We start from the raw sequence: 21,662 nt of genomic DNA, 5'->3' as shown, positions 1-21,662 counted from the left end.
TGAAGCGTACAGTTTCTCTCTCGTTACAGCCACTTTATTATACTATCGCATCGGGTGTTTTTCGTTTTTAAAAATTATCTCTAAAATAAAAAAAAAAACAAGGAAAGAAGATTCATTTTCCCACACTCCCGGTTGCACTTACCGCCGTCGTTGCCGCTGCCGCCGCCACCGTCGTCGGAGGTTTCGGAGGCTGCAGCTTCTTCATTGCGGTCATCCGATACTCCTTGATCTTTTTGCGCCACTCCAACCATCGCGCCACGTCCGGATTGTCCGTGTTGCCGCGCTCCTCTAGCTGCTGGTAGTACGCTTCGCGCAGGATTTTAAACGCCTGCATGTTGCGGTAGGGTAGCTGCGTGATCGGGTCGTAGTAGCGGGCCGGTAGCCGCGTGACGGCACAGATCTGCCGGTGCTTGCGGGCCGCGTCCGGCGTGGGGAAGTACGACTCGAACAGCTTGTTGTCGATGTCGTTCTCGAACGTGATGAACGTGCGCTCGTACTGGCCGGTTACCTCCATCAGGGTGGTTTTCTTGCTTCTGCTTCGTTTTACAGTCTTTTCTCTCGCGCTGCAGCGGGGGAGCAAAACGGGATTATTTTGTGATTTTTTGGGATGGGATGATCCAACTAGCTTACGTTTTGTCGTTCGTATCCTCCGCCTCCTTCGGGTCGCTTATGCTGAGTGGGTCCACCTCGGTGTTGCTATCGTACACCTCCTCGATGATGGGCATGGCGGTGGAGAAGTAGCGAATCGTCGGTCCGGTGAACTTCTTTTTCGTCGGTCTAATTTTCTGCTTTTCTAGCTCCATCCTTCGGAAGCGTTCTAAAAATAGCATGCCACCAGGCTTAGAGTTTTATACAAAAAATGAACCGGAAAACTCGCTCTTTGAACCTACCCAAAGATTTAATATTTTCCCGCTCGGTAATTTCCGCCTCCTCCAGCAGCTCCTCCTGCGTCGGGATGTACTCCTCCGTTCGGATGACGCGCGTCCGCTTCCGTTCCGCCTCGAACCGCTGCTTGAGCCGGCTCTGCGTGGCGGCCGTTTTGGCCGCCGTCGACTTGCGGAACGATTTGCGCCCCGAGTCGATCACGGTAAACTTGGGCCGCTTGCGCAGCGTCGACTGTCGTTCGGCTTTTGCCTTCGGTTCCTTCGCTTTGGCGGGGGCCTGCTTCTTGGGGGCCGGTTCCCGATATGCCTTCGTCACCGTGCCCACCTTCCGGCGTTTGCTACCTTTCGCCGGTTCCTCCTCCGCGTCGGAAATGGGCTCATCGTTTTCGTCAATGCTGAAGTCGGAATCGACGATATCTTCCTCGTCGTCATTCTTTTGACTGCGCAAAAACAGAGGGGGGCATGAAGACAAATGAGAACCATTGTACACTGGCTTTGGCCGTTTGGCTTCACCTACACGTAGTCGCCATCGTCCGCCGTCTCGCTGAAGCCGCCGTAGGAAGTTTTGTAAAATTCGTCCTCTTCCTCCTCGTTCAGCAGGGTGGCCATCCGTCGGCCGGCATTTGAGCGGCGTTCCCGTGTGGCAGCCATTCGGCACAGGCTAGTTAGGGTAATGGCTGTATTTGCTGCTAAAAATTAGAAGTAAAGCTTATGCCGCTTGCCTGGTTCCGTAAACAACTTTTCTCTTTGTAAACAATCCGCCCAAACCTTCGGTTTGACATTAGCAAGGCGTTCCGTGTTGCCAAGGTTGCTGCATGACAGCTATGCCCGGCTGGGGAACTGACAAACAAAGAGAACGTTTCTGTTTGGCATGCCAAAAAGCTGGGATCAATTGAAATTCACATGCAAAATACGATTTCTGAGCATGAAAAATGGATCTGCTTGTATCATAATCTTCACTCAGAATAATATTCCATTTGTTATGCGCAGCATTAAAACCGGCCACGAGCCCTGCCCTTCAAAACCTGCGCTCCCTTGTCATCCCTTAGCCCACAGCAACCTTGATCTCGCATTCTGAGGAAAGTGCCCGTCTGCCATGCCATATTTTTTCGCCTTCCATCGGGTCGCATGGTAAAACCATTTCGCAAAGTAGCACCGAATTTGTGATAAAATACCAGCAGGAAAAAACGGGCACCGTGTGCGGTTGGGCTGGCGTGATAAAAGCATACTATCGGCGGCGGTGGCGGCGGCTGTTATTCGGCAGGGCCATCCCCTTTTGTTGGCGTTTCCGGCTGGGCTGGCGTGTGTGAAATAATAGTTCACAGCAGCCTGGTACGGCTGCCAAGCGTGTGTACCCGCGAGAGGAGACTTCAGGAAGGAAAGAGCCGACCCGCTGTGTGTGTGTCAGAAGGCAACACAGAAGAAGAGAAAAGTTCGGTTTTTGGGAACGGGGGATTCGGTGGATTCTTTTTTCTTCTACACCCACTGTGTGGCCGAATCTTTACCACCTGATATTTCTAACATTAGACAATCAGAGCAGGACTTTATAAGCGGAACGGAGTGCGTGTGAGGGTGTGTGTTAGTGATTTCGCGAAGTGGTGCAAAGAGAGAGGGTGAAGCTGCGGGTGGAGGTGAGAAAATTTTCGCAATTGTATTCCTTTTTTGTCGTTAGTCGATTCTTCTTCACGTGTGTGTGCGTGCGTGTATGTGTGTGGCTGCAGCAGGGGTGGTGGTGGTGTTCTATCTCCGCGCTGTCCGAGAGATTAGGCGAACATTACACGTCGCGTTGTGCCTTGCGATGTGGAGCTAGCAGAACGGGGAAGAAATTAACACCTACCGCAAGTTGTGCATTACGAAAAGAGTGTACTTTTGTGTGCCGGAGCGGTGCATTTCATTTAGAACAAACCAGGTTTTTGAAAAGAAGGTGTGTGTGTGTGTGTGTGTGTGTGTGTGAAAAAGGCAATGAAGAGGTGCAGCAGCAGCAAACAGTTTGTGGGTGAAAGGAAAGAAGAAGAAGGAGGAAGGAGAAAGGAGTGTGTAGAACGGAACGGAGGCCAAAATCCGGCTGCCAAGTGTCAACGTGAGCGTAATTCAGCTAATACAAGGACGGGTTTTGTTCTCCTCTAATTGTATTTAGCTGTCATTTGGATGTGCAATCTGCTCCCGAAATCTCCGCACGACACACCACGATCGACGACATCGACGTGCGTTTTCGATGCTGTTGCTGGTGTGCGTGCGTGTGTGTGCAAGGGAGATAGCGGAAATTTCCAGGCGATTTGCTGATCTCGCTGCTTGCTGTGCACGCACACACGCACACACGCACACACGCACACACGCACACCAACACGAGAAGCAGCTCAAGCGCCGTCTAGACACGTACCGAAGTGTTACGGCAAGTGGAACACCACACTGCCATGGGGTGCAGTCCCTGTGCGTGTAGTGGTGTAGTAGTGGTAGTGTGTGCTACTGAGCGAGCACGTGCCGGGTAGAGGTTGTAGTAGTGTTGGTTTCGGTCTAATTCTGACATGTGGATAAAAATGGCCGAATGTTAGAAAACTTTGTTATGAACAAATTCGATTCGGATTTGACACCAGTTTGTCGGAGGGGAGAAGTTGGTGGGAAACAATGCACAAAATATAGCACCGAAAGGTTTTGGTAGAGAAGGAGCAGCAGCAGCAGCAGTAGTAGTTGGCATTGAGAAAAAGCGTAGAACCTGTTTGTCACGGATCGCTCAGCAACAGAATCGTTCAAGTGTGTACAGCGCCGCATTAACCAACTACTAACCCGACCGAAAATCATGCCGGCAGCAGTTGTTCCCCATATTTGTGCTGCACACAAGCACACACACACACACACACCCCGATACATGAAGAATCTCTTTACCACCGACATTCACTTTTCATGCAACGGGGCGGCGACGGTGCTCGCTGGTCCGTGTGGAGTTCTAGTTCTCTACAATCGTGTCTCATGCTTTGCCATCTTTTCTTTCCTCCTCAGATACCGATACCGCTCAAGCGAGGTAAACTCTGACGTCTGTGGTGCTGACAACGGGGCAACCAGAAGAAAGGGGAAAAGAAGGTGCTCCCCACCCCCCAAGTGCGTAAGAGCCTGCTGATCGCGCGAGGACCGTTTGTGCTAAACGTGCATTCCCCCCGCCCCCGCATTTCCGAAAGGATTTGGTCCGAGGCAAGCGCACCGAGAGTGAGGTGTAGTGTACACACGAAACGACCCTGAAAGCGGTGCACGAGACGACGGTGCAATCATCTTGGGAGTGCATTGCAAGAGAAAGAGATAGAAAGGGAGAGGGAGTGTGGAATCCCTTCGAAAAACACATCACCAACACAAGCACGTCGACAGGCGCGCAACGCAGCAATACAGCGCAGTTACACACACACATATCGTACTGAGCAGCGCGCAGTAAGCCGAAGGCGCCTAGGAAAACCCAACTGACCGACCGGGGGGCGAGCTGCCACCCTTTCCATTGGAGGGTTGTTGGGGCGTACGCGCATACACGCACATCGCACATCAGCAGCGAGCACAGCGGCAGCACCTGTCGCGCGCGCGAGGAAGCAGCGCAACAGGGCGGCCGTGGTCGCGTCGTACGCAATCGTACGTACAGCCTTAGTGTGCTGTCGCACCTGCAGGGAGATGGTTCTGTTTCTCCTTTGACGCGCCGTGTCTCGTGGCCCAATCGTAAGAACGATCGAACGTACGGAAAAACGGGGGTAGTAGAGTGCCCTTTAGTGTGTGTGGTAAAGGTTAAACAAAACTGCCAGCCAGACGAATTAAAAAAAAAAGCGCCCGCAGTAAGAGAGAGATAGAGAGTGACAGACACACTAAAGCTCTCTCTGGCCCAGCCAAAAACCCTTCATCGACCTTGCATTGTCGACCCAGTGAGCACGTGTGTGTGTGTGCAAGAAAGGGAAAAAGTGTGTGAGTGTCTGTGCGCGGGCATAATTAAAGCGTGATCTCGTCCTCTGTTGAGATAGCAAGATCATCATTGAGGCGCGATTCGGGGCTAGCTTACCAACCCCCTCCCAAAACGTTCCCGCCCTTGAATAGTGTAATATAGCGCCTGCAAACACGCACGCACGCACGCACGAAAGCACGTCGTGTGTGTGTGATATTTTGTGCGCAAAAAGGTGCAGTGAAAGAGTTGGATGCAGTGGAACTTTGCCATCGTTTTGGATGGTTTCTCTTCAAAAGTAAGAAAAGGTTCTACCGTGACGCAAAAGGCGTGTCAAAATCGTATATTCAAAATCATGTGATAAGCGAACATATTTTTTCTCCACCTAATTCGTTTGTGTGTCGTGTCGTGGGCAAGTCTCATCACACGTGTGTCGAGCGAGCGAGTGATTCCAAGCAGCATAAGAATAGTGTGTATATCGCGTGCGTTATCCTTCGTTGGTTAACTTAGTGTAAAAACATTACCTTTAATAGTGTACTAGGCAGTAGTGGGGTGTGATCTTCAACCGGATATCCTGTTTGTTTTCACGAGTGGAGATCGATTTTACAGTAGTGTTTAAGTAGCGAACTGCAAAGTGGTGTACGTGTGTAGTGCGGTTTTAAGCGCAGCGTAAGTCGTTTTCCACAACGCATCAACGTAAAGTGTCATTTTTTCACGCGTTTGAAAGTGTGTGTGTGTTTGTGTATGTGCACGTGAAAACTGTGTGTGTGTGTGTTTGCTCCACAAAGTCAATGTGTAACCCCGTTTTGGGATAGCGCTCTGGTGTGCGTGTGTGTAGTACGATAAAGCAAGATCAGTTCACACGCAAAGTCGCGCAAACGCGAAGCGAAAGTGCACAGCCATTTGCGCACACGATGGACCCTGCTGTGGCTTGGTATCAGGAGGAACAGGACGGTCCGGCAAAGCACACCTGGATGCGCATTTGGGAGAGCAATTCCGATCTGTACGGCCCACTGCACGCCAACTACGGTCCGGGCAGCAATAACGGCCAGGAAGGGCTGAAGGGTCCGGGAGGCGCGCGCGGTGAGCTGAAGCAATTCGACCTGCCGCTGGGCAATACCGGTAACAGTGGGAACAACAACAACAACAACGGTGTCGGCAATCACCAGCAACAACCGTCCCCTGTGAACGAAGGCACGGGGAAAACGAACAATAACAACAACAACAACAACGGCTCTAACGCCGGTGCAACTGTCAACAGTGGCAGTAGTAACGCCGCACTGTCAAATAGTAGTGTACTGAACGGAAGTAATAGCGGCAGCGCCACCACCACCACCACTACCACCCCGACTAACCCGGGCAACGGCAACGGGGGAAGCAATAATAATAATAATAGTAATTCTAGCAGCAGCTGTAATAACCACGTTAGCAGCAATACTAATAACAATGGTACGACGAACGGCGGAGGCGAGTTGACGACGGGCGGCGGTACCAACGGTTGCACCAAGGCGGGCGGTGGCGGCGGCGGAACCGGAACCGGCGGTGGTCTAGTCAGTAGCAGCGAGAAGAACTACAACCCGGTGCGCAAGAAACTGGGCAGCATGATGACGGAAAATAAGGCCAGCACGTTCAACATGAACAAGCAGCAGCAGCGGCTGACCGGCGTCCACGGTGGATGTCCCTGGCGTCCGCCCAACTTTAAGTACGGTCGAGGCATTATTGGGTGAGTGGTGATGAGGGGTGGGCAGAGCAAGGGGGGAGGGGGAGGGGCAATAATACATATTACGTTAGCGTGCTTTTATCTTATCTTGGCGCGTTTAGTAGTAGTAGTCGCCCGATCGGAGTCGGAAGGACGGTTGGTGGGCTGATATTTGGTGCGTTTGGGGTTTTTCTTGCTTTAAAAAATTTGCTTTTAAGCTTTTGTTGTCGTTTTAGGCAGCGCTAGAAGCCGTCATCTAACCGAATTCAGTGCGGTTGAAACAAATTTGTTACTTTGAAGATCAGCAAATGTTGGGGTGACGATTTGCAATCGATCGTACCTTTACCACGCCCAAGTAGAGTGATCGTGTATGCAATTGCATACGTGTCAATGATTCCCAAAGAGATGATGCAGAACACAGCACACCAACACCAACACCAACGCCATCTCGCGCGAAACATGGCGAACATGGCGCAACGCGGATACAAAGTGTCGAAAAAAGTTGCGGCGCAGTTTTTCGGACGCTGGCAGGCGAATGATGATTGTTTCCACACTTCGCGAGCCAAAGGCGCATATTCCAGAACAACTATGGCAAATGGGAAAGAGATAGAGAGCTTAGGAAGGGGGAGGGGAGGCGAAAACGAGCGAACAGAAAAAGGGGCCAAAAAGACAAACAAAAGGAACTCGATGACCTTCGTTCGCGACCATAAGTATCTCGCGGCACTGCGCGAGGAATGGGTGGTTTGTTGTTTTTTTTTTGCCTTGCTCTCCTCTTATATGCCGCGCTAGCATCGGCTCACGAATCTGCTCCGCTCTTCGGGCCTTAGCACGCAATGGGAAAGCCAAACAAAAAAGGTGGTTAATCTTTTTTTCGTTACATTGTAGTGGCAGAATAAGAAGTAAGATACTTTAAGGATGGCTGTTCAATTCCCGATCAGCTGAGTTGCTGTTATCGTTCTCGTCGCCGGATGTTTTGATACACTGGGTAACACGGGAAGTGGTTTTTCGGTTAGCGTAAAAGTGTGGGCATCGAAAAACAACGCAATTAAGTGTCAGCCTGTAAACGACCGCCACCAATCGGTGATAAACGATTATCGGCAAACAGTGTGCAAAACAGAATCAGAAAACAAGAGGGGCCGGAGAGTAATGATGACGCAGTAAGGAAAGTCGGAAAGGATGCGTGATGATTTGCACTTCTTCCCCAGGTGGCTGGAAAGGACTGGAACGCAGGTCCGCCGAACCCTCCGAACCCGTGAACGCGCGCACTCGATAAGCGCAAGCGAACGTTCAAATGACAAGCGTCCAGTTTGTGCGCACTTCCCGTTTTCGGAGGTTCACGATCGAAAACTCTGTGCGTGTGTGTGTGGTGTTGTGTGCGTTTTACTACTCGCTGGCCCACGATAAGAGACACACACCTGATTGTTATTATACAATTTTGCCCGCTGTGGTGTAATGGCCGGCGCCGTGTGTGTTTGTGTGAGAGTAGGAAATTTGGCGTAATGCTTTTACACCAGCCCATTGCGTTTCGTCTACTACTGCTGTATCTACTACCTACCACCTTCCGCGTGTGTGTCTTGATAACACGGGCGAGCCTATCTCTGCTGCTGCATGTGACACTGAATGTACGATTGTCATCAATGGGTGGGAGAGTGGGTAGTGTGTTCAAATTGTGGTCGAAAGCATCTCCACAAGGCAGTATCAGCTGAAACTGTTGTCTTGCATCGCTTCTTTTTTATGCAGTTGTATCAACATCGCTTGAGTAAATGGAAGACACAGAGGGTGTCGTTTCTTAGTAGCTTGTTGTAGCTTGAGGCCTATTGGTTGGGGAAAGGATTCAGCTTTAGGTACGGAATTGTTAATTTTGATATTTAGAGTCGTGTTTGGGAACGATTTTAAGCACAAAGTCAACACAATAAGGCCCTGTGTATAATTTGTACTGGTGACGTATGACACTACAAGATCGATCCCAACGATTACTACCCCCAAAAAAACATGCAGATTATAATTGCACGTCAGTATCGCCCTCACTCAATCACACGCCATCCATTTCCTGAAGTTCAACCCGCTCAAGGCTCCTGCGCCTTGCACTGTTGTCCGCAAATGTCATCTAGATGTATATAGTTTGATTTTTTCGTTTTCCAATATTAAGCTCTGCTGCTGCCGCTCGATGGCGCTCGGAAGAAAAAGGAAACACGCACACACACACGCGACACGGACAGGCGAGTTTCATTCAATCCGTGCTGTAAATTCCCTTGTTGCTACCCCAATCTTCTTGGCGTTGTCGTTGACTGACTGGTTTGTCTCGTGCTGCTGCTGCTGCTGCTGCTACCATCCGCATACCGCAAAGCGCGCAAGAAGAGGTCAGGGAAGAAAAATATGTAAAAGATTACCAACCGAACAACCACCCCCCGGGGTCCCCGCGTATCACGCCCAACACCTCACTGCGCACGCGGATTATTTTGCGCGATTCTATAATCAGCCGGGGAAGAACGCGGTCGGTCGGTTGGTCGGTCGGTCGTGGCGTACGTTCGCACTGTTTGGCGATTTACAACCTGTTCGCTGTTCATTACTGACGATGCGCGGCCGTGGCCACTGGCTATAGAGAAAGAGTATAATGTGTGTATGTGACCCGGTAACGCTCTCTGCTCCTTTGCTCTAGTTTCACTCTTTTCTTTGCCTGATGGGTGCGCAAACGTTGTTACGCGCGGTCGGTTTGCTGGCGGCAGACGACACACCACGGTATCGCTGTCGATTATGCACAAGAGTGGGTGGGTGGGTGGGTGTATGTTTTGGTCGATCATTTTAGCACCTTCCGTCCGTTTGGTGGCGTTGCGCTTCCGGGCCCGGTTGTACACTGCTACTGCCCTACCTTTCCCCCTTTTTTCCCTACACGGGATGTGATGCTTAGTTGACAATCAGGCAGCAAGACCGTCCGGACCACCCCCTCTCACCAAAGCACACACCTTAGATATGGGTCTGAGATAGCAGCAGCAGCAGCAGCAGCATACGTTACAGTGTACAAACGGTTTCGAAATTCGAGCAAAGCAGTGCCCATTCGTGTGTGCACTCTTATCATTAGCATGTGGTAGCTAATGCTGACCTTATAGTTTACCTTACTCTCTGTAGTTTGCTGCTACCCTATTACACACAAGCTCCCCTCTGACGTAGTAGAGTGAGTAGCGCAGGGAGAGAAAAATCGAAACACAAATATGTGGTACTGCTTTACGCCGGGGCAACAAGCAAGAAGCCGATAAGATTGCTGTAAAACTGATTTTGAAACATACTGAAAAACCGAACCCTCCCCTGGAGTGGCTGTTGTTTTGCCAATGTCATCAAAAAGTTATCAACGCTTTAGCAGAACAGTTCTTCAACCCCCCGACTTTTCGTTGCCTTTCGTGTATTGGCTTCCATTAAAAGTGGTCGGTACGAGCGATAAGTTCATATTTAAAAACCTGTACACCGTGCGATGGCCTTTCCTTTCCCTTCGGTGACGTGCAATGATGGGGCGGGGTGGCCAATCACACACACACAAACGCGCGCGCGCGTCAGGCGAGAGCCAGTTAGCAAGTCAAGGATGTCGACTCGGGCTGCAGAAGAAATCGGGTCCGGTGACCCTCAGCTGTCGCGGATGTCGCTTTTATTAGGGAGTTGGTCTCGAACAGGTCAGATAATCAGTCAGGCAAATATCGTCGTCATTGTCATTGAATCCACATTATCGCAGGATATCGGCAAAACTTCATGGTCATTTTCATATAGCGCACTACTGCCTGTTCCTGTTCCTGCGCTTGCCTTTTATAAAATAGAAGAATAAAACATGGAACAGCCATCAGACAAAATGAATGTCGGATGTAACAGAAAGAGACACGGTTAGACATTTAAACTGCCCATGTTAGCTCCCTGTCTTTCTCTCCCTCTCTCAGTGTTGGTTTTGAAGATGATGTTACAAAAGAAGGAGCAAAGAATTAACGCATAATCTGTGTTGACCTATTTTCTTCCACCCTGGTGTGTAAAAAACACATGCGGGTCGAGTGCCTGCCACTATGTCGAGCGTGTTCTTCTCACTTGTACGCACTGATCGGTCGATAGCTGAAACCGATAGCAAACTGGCAAGCAAAGGAACCGTACCAAAAATCACAATTAACTCGACAAGTTACACCTGACAGGCGGACGTACAACGAACAGAGGTTTAGCACACCACCTTCAGGGAGAATTAATTACACATTTAACTCCGGATGACATATTTTTCAAAATTGTATTCAAAACATCAAAACCTTCTCAAAGAGCTACTCGAACCCGAACAAGTGTGTGTGTTGGCTTACACTTGAAAAACGCATGTACCGACCCGTGCCCGTAATAATAGCCAGCACGTTTGCGTGTCTATTGAGAAGCAACAAAAACCAAAAAAAAACCGTTCACCGTGCTCTTGACAGTTCCGCCCGTCCTTGTCATGCTGATGAACCGGAAACGATACGGCCTACTGCTACTACTACTACTACTACATCGCTGTGCGAAAGTGTCGGCCACAGAGACGTCTCACGGTAGCCGAGGCGAGGGAAGAGGCTTCCGGATGACAATGTGACGTCACGTGGTGTAGTATTGTTGCTAGAATGGTCGGCGGCGGGCTCGGTTGCTGTAATCATGAATGGAGATGAACCCCGTTGTGTTATGAATGATTGTGTGGTGCCCTTTTTTTGCTGGGCGTTAAAAGCTCTTTAACGATTTGAAACGATAGTAAAGTACGGAGTGTTTGTTTGTTTGTTTACGTACGACGTCCACATGCAATAATGCATTCAAGCAATCGAGATTAATTTATCTGTTTTAAATGCAGCATTGTCCCGTTTGTTGCTGGTGATGCGCGAAAGGTGTCGTCCCCCGGTGCGACGGATGCAGATGATTGATCTCATCCTCCGATCGTAGCGGACGATCTCCCTGAACCTCTCTGAATATTAACATCACCAAAATAAGAAGAAAAAGAAGCAAAAAAAAACTCCCCATCGATGATTGTCGATGTAATTTGCAATTGTTGTAGCAAGCCCCAGTGTGTGAGAACCTGCAAACCTGCGGCGTGTGTAGTTATTTTCTGCAAAGTAAATAGCAGTGCTGTCGTATTGGACCATTGGCCCCAAACAAACGCCTCTTCCTTGCGTCAATGATGACGGTGAAAATAATAATGCACCTTAGCAGGCTACGATTGCAACAGATGGTTGTGTGTGTGTGGTGGGTTGTTTTAAAAAGCGAACACCCAACCAGGAGGGCTCCCAAATCCAAGCAAGCGTCCGTGCGGACGGCGAATGTACGTCAAAGGGAAGCCTTGTTGTGGTTCAGGCAAGTGCAGACGTAAGAACAACCAACCAACTAATCAACCACCATCCTACTCCTGCTCAAGGGGTTGGAAATGTGTGCGGAATGTACGAGAGCTACTGGAGCCATCCGTCCGTCCGTCCAGGGCCCCAGGAATGGGTTGGAGGTTGCTGGGAAGCTAGCCCAGACATACATTCGTGTGTCTGTGTACTTTGTTTATCCAGTTGTTGTTTGTTCGCGCACTGCATAGTGTTGGATGTGTGTGTTTGTGTGCGCTGTTTTTACTTGTATTTCACCTTTTTGCTCAAACAGTGTTGTTGTTGTTGTTGTTTGTCCAAAGATCGGCACGATGCTGTGACGCGAGTGTGGCCGTCATGTAGAATGGCAAATGATCGTCATGATCTTGTTAGCGAAGAGGGAGCGTTATGGGTATTCTATGCTCGCGTTTCGTGCACGCATTATTCACGCGTAACCGGAAGTGAGGAGCTTGTGCGCTTGTGCTGTCTGTGTATGTGTGTGTATGAATGTTTTGTCAGTTGTTGGAAAACAACACGATTTTGGTTTGCTCTGTATGTGCTCTTCCTTATTTGTCAGAAGGTGTACAATTCATTCCGTTTCGTTTGCAGGTTCTAATTGCCCGTTCTAGAATTAATTTGTTTGCCATCCTGTGCCAGCAAAAAGTGTACGTTGTACGGGGGTGGGGGGGTGGGGGGTGTAACACAGTTGTACAAGTAAAACAACCCAGACGAGAGATGATGCACACAATTACTGTTACGTCTCGGATGGGTTTCATCGAACTTTAGCTCTCGTCAATTCCCAAGCTGATAATTTTTTTGTTTTAATTTTTAGGGAGATCTCCCGAAGAAACGTACGAACGGAGATGGCTTAAGCGTCGCCTCATGCTTGTCGATTGCGCGGGTTCTTTCCTCCCTTCGAAAACGAAAGCCACACAACTGCCACAAACTTACTGAGCATGAGTTAATTGGGCAACAAAAGGGTTGAAAAAAGGGTGGTTTACCCCTAATTGTAGCCCGGGCGAGGAGATATCATTGTGAATCCAAACGAGAAACGCACCTCAAAGCGCGCGTGCTGCAAGGTGCCGGAAAAGGGCAGCAAAGCATGCGCGCAGACTAACAGAGCACATGTGTGTGTGTGTGGTGGTAGAGGTGGAGATGGCCGGGAGCCCCATTCACCATCGCGCACATAATTCGTCCAATTCGGTCGGCTAGTTAATGCGCCTGACGATGGGCGGCGCGCGCGCACCCTTTCACCATGTGCTCTGCCGCCGCGCATGTTTCGTGCGTGTCGCGTTGCGCTGCTATTGTGCTCTGGCTGGAGTCCGGCCGGAAACGCATCGCCGGTGCAGCCAGTTATGCAGTTGCGCGGTACCGTCGTCTCTAATCACTGAAGCGTTCGCTACTTTATTTTATAATACGTCTGTGTCTGTGTGTGTGTGTGTGCTTAAGAGGGTTCACAGCGCTCAACCATTATCACACCCTGTTGGTGTTGTGCGCTTAAGGTGCAGCGCCGTAACTTATTAACTTAGTTTTCCTCACCAAAATAGCAATTTTATTATATCGCTAGTGCTGCTGTGTATGTGTGTGTGTGGCACATCGGGGAAGAGAAAGGCAGGGAAACGGTCACGTTCGGAAGACGCTTACCGTAAATGGTTTTTCGTTTTTTGGGTGTGAGGGCCCAGTTGCGCTTTCTCCATTGCGAAGGAGAATTGTGGTGTTTCGAGGAGAGGGAGTGGTATATAATGAATTGTGTAAAGAAAACAAAAAAAAAAAGATCGTTTCAGCTGTATTTCATTAACACGAATCTTTCCACGAAATAGGATCGAGAAGGCGATCAAATGGATGGCGATCAAGTTGATGTGCGCGCTTTTGCCTTATTATGGGTGGATTGTAAACAGTGGTAACAATCAATCGAGAAGAGTAAAATTGGAAAATTATAAACCCTCTTCCCCCCCAAACAACCAAATGGAAAGGAAATGAATGTAGCCGAACACAGTGCCGCACAGCCGAAGAAAAAAGATGAACAAACAACGCAAACAACAGAACCGAAGACGATATCCATTTTCTTCGATTAAAAGATTCATTACTATACGCGGGAGCGCGTGATTGGATTGGAGCTGTAGCAATCGCATTTGAAACGATCTAATGAAATGAAATCTCTTGCTTCTCCTCCATCCTTCCGCTTCCCCCCGTTTCATTCGTACGTTGGGTTGCTTGGGCATTCGGGCAAGATTATGCGCTGCTATCATTGATCCGCAAATTCCGTGCACGATTAATTATTGCAACAGGTGGTCGGAACGCACACACACAAACACTCTCTCGATCACTGTCGAGGTCGTATGGTACTAGAGGGTTTGCGTTTTGGAAAGTTCGCAAATTTCGTTGATAAAGCTTGTAAGGAAAAAGGGTTGTTATCGTTATCAATCTCTCACCCCTTTGTACAATTAATTCGCTATTCCAGTCGATAGGCGAAATTGCTTTGAGATTAAGATATTAAAATTTTCAAGCCATTTTAAAAGTATAAAGCTTGAACCATTCGTTTGGGCTGAATGAGTTGGACTTAATATGCTAATCTCAACTTTCATAATAAATATTGCAAAAAGATGATGATCACGTGATAATCGAACTGCGCTTCTTGCCAGGGCCAAATCGAGATGATTTTCTCTCTGCTTTTCCCCTCCGTTTTGGAACGTTGTAGGAATCACTCGCTGTGGTGAATTTTTCCATTTTCCAAGCATTGAACAGGTGGCCAAATACAGGCACAACAACAAGAAAAAAAATTAAAAAGTCCATAACCATACGCCAAGGATGCGCGCGGGGAATTTGGTGTTGGCCATTTGTTTATGAATCATCCGGTGTTAAATAACGATCCCCCCCCCCCCCCCCATACCACCGCTACCCAAATCCCACGTGTTTTTGGGTCCACAACAGTACGGTATTACAATAATGGGAAGAAGCAGACATTTTCTTTGCACACGTCGACGTGTCGAGGCGTGCGGCTTTCTTATTGTAAACGTAACTGTGTGCTCCGGTTATGCGAAAGACGAGCTGCTTCCCCACATGTGTGTGTGTGTGTGGACAGAGCACAATGCGGTCATCATCATCCGGTCGTTTATCAACAAGTGGGTGTATATGTGTGTGACCTCGAGACGTAAGCAGAGAAGAGTTTGGAATTTTCTTTTCAAGGCCGTCCGATGAGATTGTGCAGATGTGTGACATAACGCTTGAATGCGGTTTTCTTTGTACGAATTCTTACTATTTAATACGATCGTATGTTACTAAAAGTGTTGTGTCTCTTCCTTTACCAACTCACAGACTGCACCAGGAGATAGAGCAATTCTATGCGCACATGATCGCCACTCCAACCGAGCACGCGCTGCGCGTCATGGTGGTCAGCCGGATAGAGAAGATCGTGCAGAATCTCTGGCCATCGGCAAGGGTGGAAATGTTCGGTTCGTTCCGTACCGGGCTGTACCTACCAACCAGCGATATCGGTAAGTACCGTCTTCGCATCAATTGTGGTGGCAGACTGAAAAAATGGCATATTCAACCGGCGCTTCTCTCTCTCTCGCTCTCTCCCGTCCTCCAGATTTGGTTGTGATCGGGCAATGGACGATGCTGCCGCTGCGAACGCTCGAGATGGAGCTGATCAGCCAGGGCATTGCGGAGCCGAACTCGGTCCGCGTGCTCGACAAGGCGTCGGTGCCGATCGTGAAGCTGACGGACCGGCAGACGCAGGTCAAGGTGGACATTTCCTTCAACATGGAGTCGGGCGTCCAGTCGGCCAAGCTGATCAAAGGCTTCAAGCGCGAGTATCCGGTGCTGGAGAAGCTGGTGCTGGTGCTGAAGCAGTTCCTGCTGCAGCGCGACCTGAACGAGGTGTTTACCGGTGGCATTTCCTCCTACTCGCTGATACTGATGTGCATTAGCTTCCTGCAGCAGCACCACCAAAAGCCAAACGCCTGTTCCAATCTGGGCGTGCTGCTGATCGAGTTCTTCGAGCTGTACGGTCGCAAGTTTAACTACATGAAGATTGGTAAGTGATGGGAAACGGCCCCGGGATTGTAGATTGGCAGAGTGTGGTGCTAATGGGGGACGGTCTTTTTCTTCGCTTTGCAGGCATTAGTGTAAAATCGGGACGATACATACCGAAGGAAGAGTTGCAGCGGGAAATGATTGACGGGCATCGGCCAAGCTTGCTGTGCATAGAGGATCCGCTAACACCGGGCAATGATATTGGACGTTCTTCCTATGGTAGGCTTCCCGGGGACTGTTTAATTAGCTTTTTATTTGTCCGATTTTTTGTTTGTCCAATTGTTATTAATATCCATTTGTTCCATGTTTTCGGTACAGGTGCGTTACACGTGAAGCAAGCGTTCGAGTACGCTTACATCGTGCTGGTCCAAGCGGTGCTACCGCTGGACAAGAATCTGAACGACTGCAACCGCCAAAGCATACTGGGGCGAATAATTCGCGTGACGGACGAAGTGATCGAGTACCGCAAATGGATAAAGGATACGTTCGAGGACAAGCTGATCCGGCAGCCGAGCTTACAACAGCCGCTTACCACAACGACGGTACTGCTGAGCGACCATTACCTTCCACTACAGCAGCAGCAGCAGCAGCAGCAGGCACGTCACTTACCTCAGCAACAGGCCATCCATCACATCCACCAGCAGCAGTACCCGCGGCAGGTGATTCACAGGCGGCCCAGTACGTCGAGCGTGGAGCTGTCGGAAGAAAGCATGGATAGCGACGGGGGCGGCGCTAGTGGGGATTTCCACTGTCTCCCGTCGGCGACCGGCCGTGATATCTCGCCGTCAGCGTCGGCAGCCGGCCTCACGACCCGTTCGCCACCGATCGAGCTGCACGAGCTGCAGCAGCAGCAGCAGCAGAACGGAGGCCCCACGGCTACGATCATGATGATATCGACGGCGGGCCCGCACCATCCGCACGATCTGCTAATAGAGGAGAACAATATGCTAAACATGACGCACCATCAGCATCAGCACCAGCAGCAGCAGCAGCAGCAACTGTCGGCGGACCCAAACGGTATCGTCGATGCGCCACAGGTGATCAGCTACAACAACGTAAGTAACAAGCGGCCGGCCACGCGCAATACGATAATAAAGCATTTGCGCAAAGATGCACGATCCCAATGTTGTTTTACCTCTCGGTAGATGAACAATCGGCGCATCGTACCGTCACCGAATCAGCAACAACAGCAACAGCACCATCACCACCATCTGCAGCAGCAGCAGCAGATCGTTGGCAAGAACACCCTGTACAGTCGCAACAGCTCGGAGCGCATGCTTCCGAGCGGTGCGACCGGTAACAACAGCACCAATAGTGCGTACAGCATGCAGTCACATCAGCAGCAGCAGCACCACCAGCCGTCCGCGGTCAGTAACAGCAACGGGCTGGTGCGTCACAATAGCAAAAGCCGCCGGTTGATCACCACCACCGGCGGCATGCTGAAAATGCCACCCAGCAGCAACTCGTCCCCCTCGTCCTATCCTTCCCCCGATGTAGTAATAAGCGGTCTTGCGAGCAATAACAGTAGCAGTAGCAACCTAGTCGCCGCCGGGATGGTTATAAATGATGAAAACAATCTGCACTACCACCGATCGGCAAGCCCGAAAGCGACCGTCGCTGGCGGGCTACCGCTGCTACCATCGAATGCGCTCGCGGGCAATAATGGGGTCATCATGACGGGCGTCGGTGGTGGTGGTGGTGGTGGTAGTGCCGGTGGCGCTGGTAGCACCATCAGCAGCAACACCAACTCCTCTAGCAGTAGCGGCAAAAAGTCCTCCCACAGTGGTACAAACTCCTCGAAGCGCAAGAAGACCGTCTCGCCCGGGGAGAAGAAGGACCGTGGCGGCCCAATGGCGGCGGGAGGACCACCGTCAGCGACGGCCATTAGCTACGGGTTGACGATGGCCGGTGCGGCCGGCAGTGTGTCCAACGGCCCGGTACCGGCCAGCCTGGACAGCCGATGATAGCCATCCGTGGTAGGGGGGTACCTGCAAAGGTTCCGCTACTATCACTATTAAACAGTTGTGTGTTGGGTGCGCAGCGTTCCCTCCATCCCTCCACTTAGGCGCCTTCCAATTTTAGTGTGAACCGAGAGAGAGAGCGAGAGAGACAGTCAGAAGAGGAGCGAATGTTCATTGCTGCCACGCTAGGCACGGCAGCAGAACGCGATATGCAAGAATGTGATGTGCGAGGGATTAAATAGTGTAGTTATATCGAAAATGGTAGGGAAACAGTAAAAAAAGGAGCAAAAGCAGCGAAAAGCGCGTGTCGGTTCGTTGTCCGATGGCCTTCGGCAGGCCATTGTATCTACTACTACGGCGCGATGCCTGGACAAGAGAGATTAGCAGCGCAACTCTTTACATTCACTCACACCACTAGCCAAGCTACATTACTTATTTTTAATCGTATATATTATTACTGATGTTATTCTGGCTGCCATTGCGACGGATAGTTGCCGCTGGTTTGCTAGTGCTGCCGATCTTCCCGTGTTGTTGTGCTGCTGGTCCGTGTGTTGTGCGCCGATCACTTTGACCGTTGGATTTCAATTTTTACGCATGATTGATATTTACGAGTCTCCTTTCCTCCTGTCATTCAATCGCCCATATCCCTGGCCGTTCGATGATTTAACTGACCGTATTTCAATCAACGCTTCACGTTCACTTTGTGTTTTGTGTTGGAAAATGGTGTACTTTTTGCTTGCTTTACCTCACGCAAAGTTGTTCTATTTCTGTGTACAGCGACGTGGAATGATTCTTTCGGGCATACCGTAACAACCGGACCGTAACAATTATGTTCCGTATTGAGGTCAGGCTTAGAGTCCTCGCATGTTTAAATTTACATGTGCAACGTGTTTGCGAGCAACATCCGGCAGAGATACAGCTACACTAACCTAGGCATAAGTAGTAGAACCGAGAACCGGCATAAAACTCGAACACAAAACCAAGTTCTTGTAGGCGTAAGTAAGGCGTAAAAATACAGTGAAATCATGCAATTAGTGCTTACTGTAGGACTATATAATGAGCAAAGATTTTTGGAACTGTTTTGTTTTGTCCCTATTATTGTTCGATGATGATAATGATGATAAGCTCTAGCGTTGCCAGACGTTGTGATCCCACAATCCAATCTTACAAAGTTTTGTATATGCTTGTGTGTGTGTGTGTGTGTGTGTGTGTGTGTTTGCGTGTGCATGAGAACTACGTTTTCTATCGATTGTCTCTGACTGTTACTGTTACGGATCGTTGTAGGTAGAAAGGTATATCTTTCGAGGAGCGCAAACGTACAGAATCACGCGTAAAATGAACCTTACGGAAAAAAGGGCAACGGAAGCCTGTATGGCGGAAGGTTTTTTTTTTTTTTTGGTTAAACGTTACGTTGATAAATCATTTGCCACCATTATGCCGTGAACGATGGGGTACGCGTCGTTAGTGGTCGAATCGAGGGCAGCAGCAGTTTGTAAAGTTTTGCTATTTGATTTTGCGAGTGTTGTATGTAAATATGAGATATATTCCACGGCGTGTGGACGGTGCATAAGGTGCTTGGCCAGAGTAATATTTAGGCTCTTGCATATTCGGCTACCACAACCACTACTAGTTGCGTGCAAGTACTATTGCTTCTATTACTACTACTACTACTACCACTACTACTATCGCGCCTAGGACAAGGATCAACTACTGTAGAAGCGCTACTATCGCTAATAATCCTACCGATGTGCTTCTGAAGCAAACCTTTATCGCTTTATATCAACGACCCCCCTCCCCCCCTCCCCCTCCCCCCGGCCTAGGTAGAGGAGATAAACCAAAACCCCCTGAGTTTAATCCTTCACCGTGCGCTGTGGAACGTGTTCCGATACGGCCCCGTGAAGCTTGAAACTGTATGTTTATTTTCACTAAAAAAAATCAACATCATTCAACTATCTTCACCTGCAAGAGCTGTTGATCTGTACATATACATATAGAATTATTCGGAAATTGTTTTCATGCATCGTTGTTTGAGATTGTTTAGCCTTCTGTTCGGCGGCTCCTACTTTGCGTTCAGGGTGTGTCGGTATGTGTGTGTGCGTGTTTGTGCGTCCTCCTCCGTGTGCTACTATGCATTGCTGATAATAGTCGAAACTGGGAAGCAGAAGGCAGTCGAGAGAGAGCTACATTGTTACAACATACACTGGATGCATTGAATCAAACTCTCTCACCAAGAATGATCATTCTCAATTACAAACCCACTCACACACCACAACAGAAGAAAAGAAGCGAAACAAACACTCCATCTCTTCTGCCTATCCTTTTAGTAGTAGTGCGTAAATTTTAGCATTGATACGAAGGAGGGAAGGATAAGAGAGAGAGAGAGAGAATAATGATAGAATCATCAAACCACGCGTTCCAATATCAACAAGGTTGCAATCAAAACATATACGTAACAGTGAACCTCTCTCACACGTGATCACCGTGAGCATGCTGAACGATCATCAAACTGCCACTTGTAGTCGTCGGTGTGTGTGTGTGTGTAAGGGTTTGTTGTTGCTACTTGAACGAAGTTGAAAGCAAAAGAGGGGAGTGTGTTTCAATCTCCTGGCAAAAGCATTTACAATACTTATAGAAATCACAAATATGTTCGCAATGAATGAAAATCATAAGCTAGGAAAGGGAACTGGAAATGCTGTTTTTTATACGCACGTGGAGCAACACGTGCTAGTGTGGTAGAAAAGGCAATAAAAGTTCCATCAACCTTTAGGTTTACACAAAACACACAGACAACACAACTCGTACAGGCACGCGTGCGTTATGGTTTAGTGTAGTTATCATAATGATCAAAGGAAGAAAAACGAAAAAAAAAAAACGATCATACGCGTACCCAACATATAGTGCTCAGAGAAACGGCAAAAGGTGATCATGGTGCGGTTGTGTGCGGAAACAACCCCCCATCCCAAATAGCGCAGTGATTATGAGTAGGAAAAGTAGTAGTGTTTAGGATGGAATGATATCCATCGTTCCTCGCAAAATGCCCGGTTTTCTTTCCCCCCTTTTGTAGCTGCCGAGTAAGCAAGCAACCTGTGTTGCCAATGCGAAGAATGATCATCCCGTTTCGTTATGAACGTTTTTAGCGACAGTTCGGTCGTAACCCTCCGCCAGCTCCGTTTCATAGCTAGTAACAGATTGTAGACACATAAAGGATCCCAAAAAAAAAAAAAAAAAACAACACCACCACCACCACTACTAAGCAAGAGTGCACAAGATCGATCGATGCGGCCATCCGCTCCCAAACCCGATATAAGACGCCAAGAAGACATCTACTAAAAATCGTAAATCTGTAGCGTGTGCAGCGAGCAAAACTAGGGGACAGCAAGCGAAAACGACAAACACAACCAACAAACAACAGTTAAAAAAAACCCAGTCATTTTGAGTACAAAGATGCACCATAATTTATGTGTAAAGTAAAAATACCTTTAGATACATACCGTAAGGCAAAACGTGTACATATACCGAATGAGAATGATGGAACAGGAATGCGATGAAAATAAAAATAAAAAAAAAAACCAACGACGATTACAAAAAAAAAATCCCGTTATGGCACTAAAATGCCAAATGGAAAGGAATATTACTGTTGTTTCAGTTGTTTCATTCTTTCCTCCCAAGAAAAGAAACTGGAAGATGCGCGCAAGTGTTAATGGGTTTCGTGTTCCGCGCGTTGGCCCAAAGTTGGCCGAGATAATTTCCGCGAACACGCAGTTTGAACTTTGATACTGACGTCAAGGGCATCTTTGATACGCGTACCTGGTGTGTGATCGTTCTCGACGCCGATCCCTTCACATCATTAGCCAGCCG

At 48.9% G+C, this 21,662-nt stretch overlaps 2 protein-coding genes across 4 annotated transcripts; one reads left to right on the top strand and one right to left on the bottom strand.

Annotated features, from left to right (window-relative positions):
• Window positions 1–12: 12 nt before the first annotated feature.
• Window positions 13–1,675, bottom strand: LOC1281603 (vacuolar protein sorting-associated protein 72 homolog). Its single transcript, XM_061648581.1, has 4 exons — window positions 1,402–1,675; window positions 891–1,324; window positions 631–817; window positions 13–563 (listed from the first exon to the last, which is right to left on the bottom strand). The coding sequence occupies exons 1-4, from the start codon at window positions 1,533–1,535 to the stop codon at window positions 113–115; spliced, it is 1,206 nt and encodes a 401-aa protein (XP_061504565.1). The 5' UTR covers window positions 1,536–1,675; the 3' UTR covers window positions 13–112.
• Window positions 1,676–1,952: 277 nt separating this feature from the next.
• LOC1281604 (non-canonical poly(A) RNA polymerase protein Trf4-1) lies at window positions 1,953–21,051 on the top strand. Of its 3 annotated transcripts, none has more exons than XM_321547.4 (7): window positions 1,953–2,515; window positions 3,882–6,514; window positions 15,124–15,302; window positions 15,398–15,844; window positions 15,928–16,062; window positions 16,162–16,898; window positions 16,989–21,051. In XM_321547.4, exons 2-7 carry the CDS (start codon window positions 5,706–5,708, stop codon window positions 17,805–17,807), a joined length of 3,126 nt encoding a protein of 1,041 aa, XP_321547.4. In that variant the 5' UTR covers window positions 1,953–2,515; window positions 3,882–5,705; the 3' UTR covers window positions 17,808–21,051. The 3 variants fall into 3 exon arrangements, with proteins under 3 accessions (XP_321547.4, XP_061505638.1, XP_061505637.1); XM_061649654.1 differs by having other exon boundaries at window positions 1,979–2,015; XM_061649653.1 differs by lacking the exon at window positions 1,953–2,515 and adding an exon at window positions 2,614–2,808.
• The last annotated feature ends 611 nt before the right edge of the window (window positions 21,052–21,662 follow it).

The sequence above is a fragment of the Anopheles gambiae genome, chromosome 2 (genome assembly GCF_943734735.2).
Source record: "Anopheles gambiae chromosome 2, idAnoGambNW_F1_1, whole genome shotgun sequence".
Classification (NCBI taxonomy): Eukaryota; Metazoa; Arthropoda; class Insecta; order Diptera; family Culicidae; genus Anopheles; species Anopheles gambiae.
The sequence above is the reverse complement of the archived record's forward strand: the minus strand, read 5'-3'. Positions and strand labels throughout refer to the sequence as shown.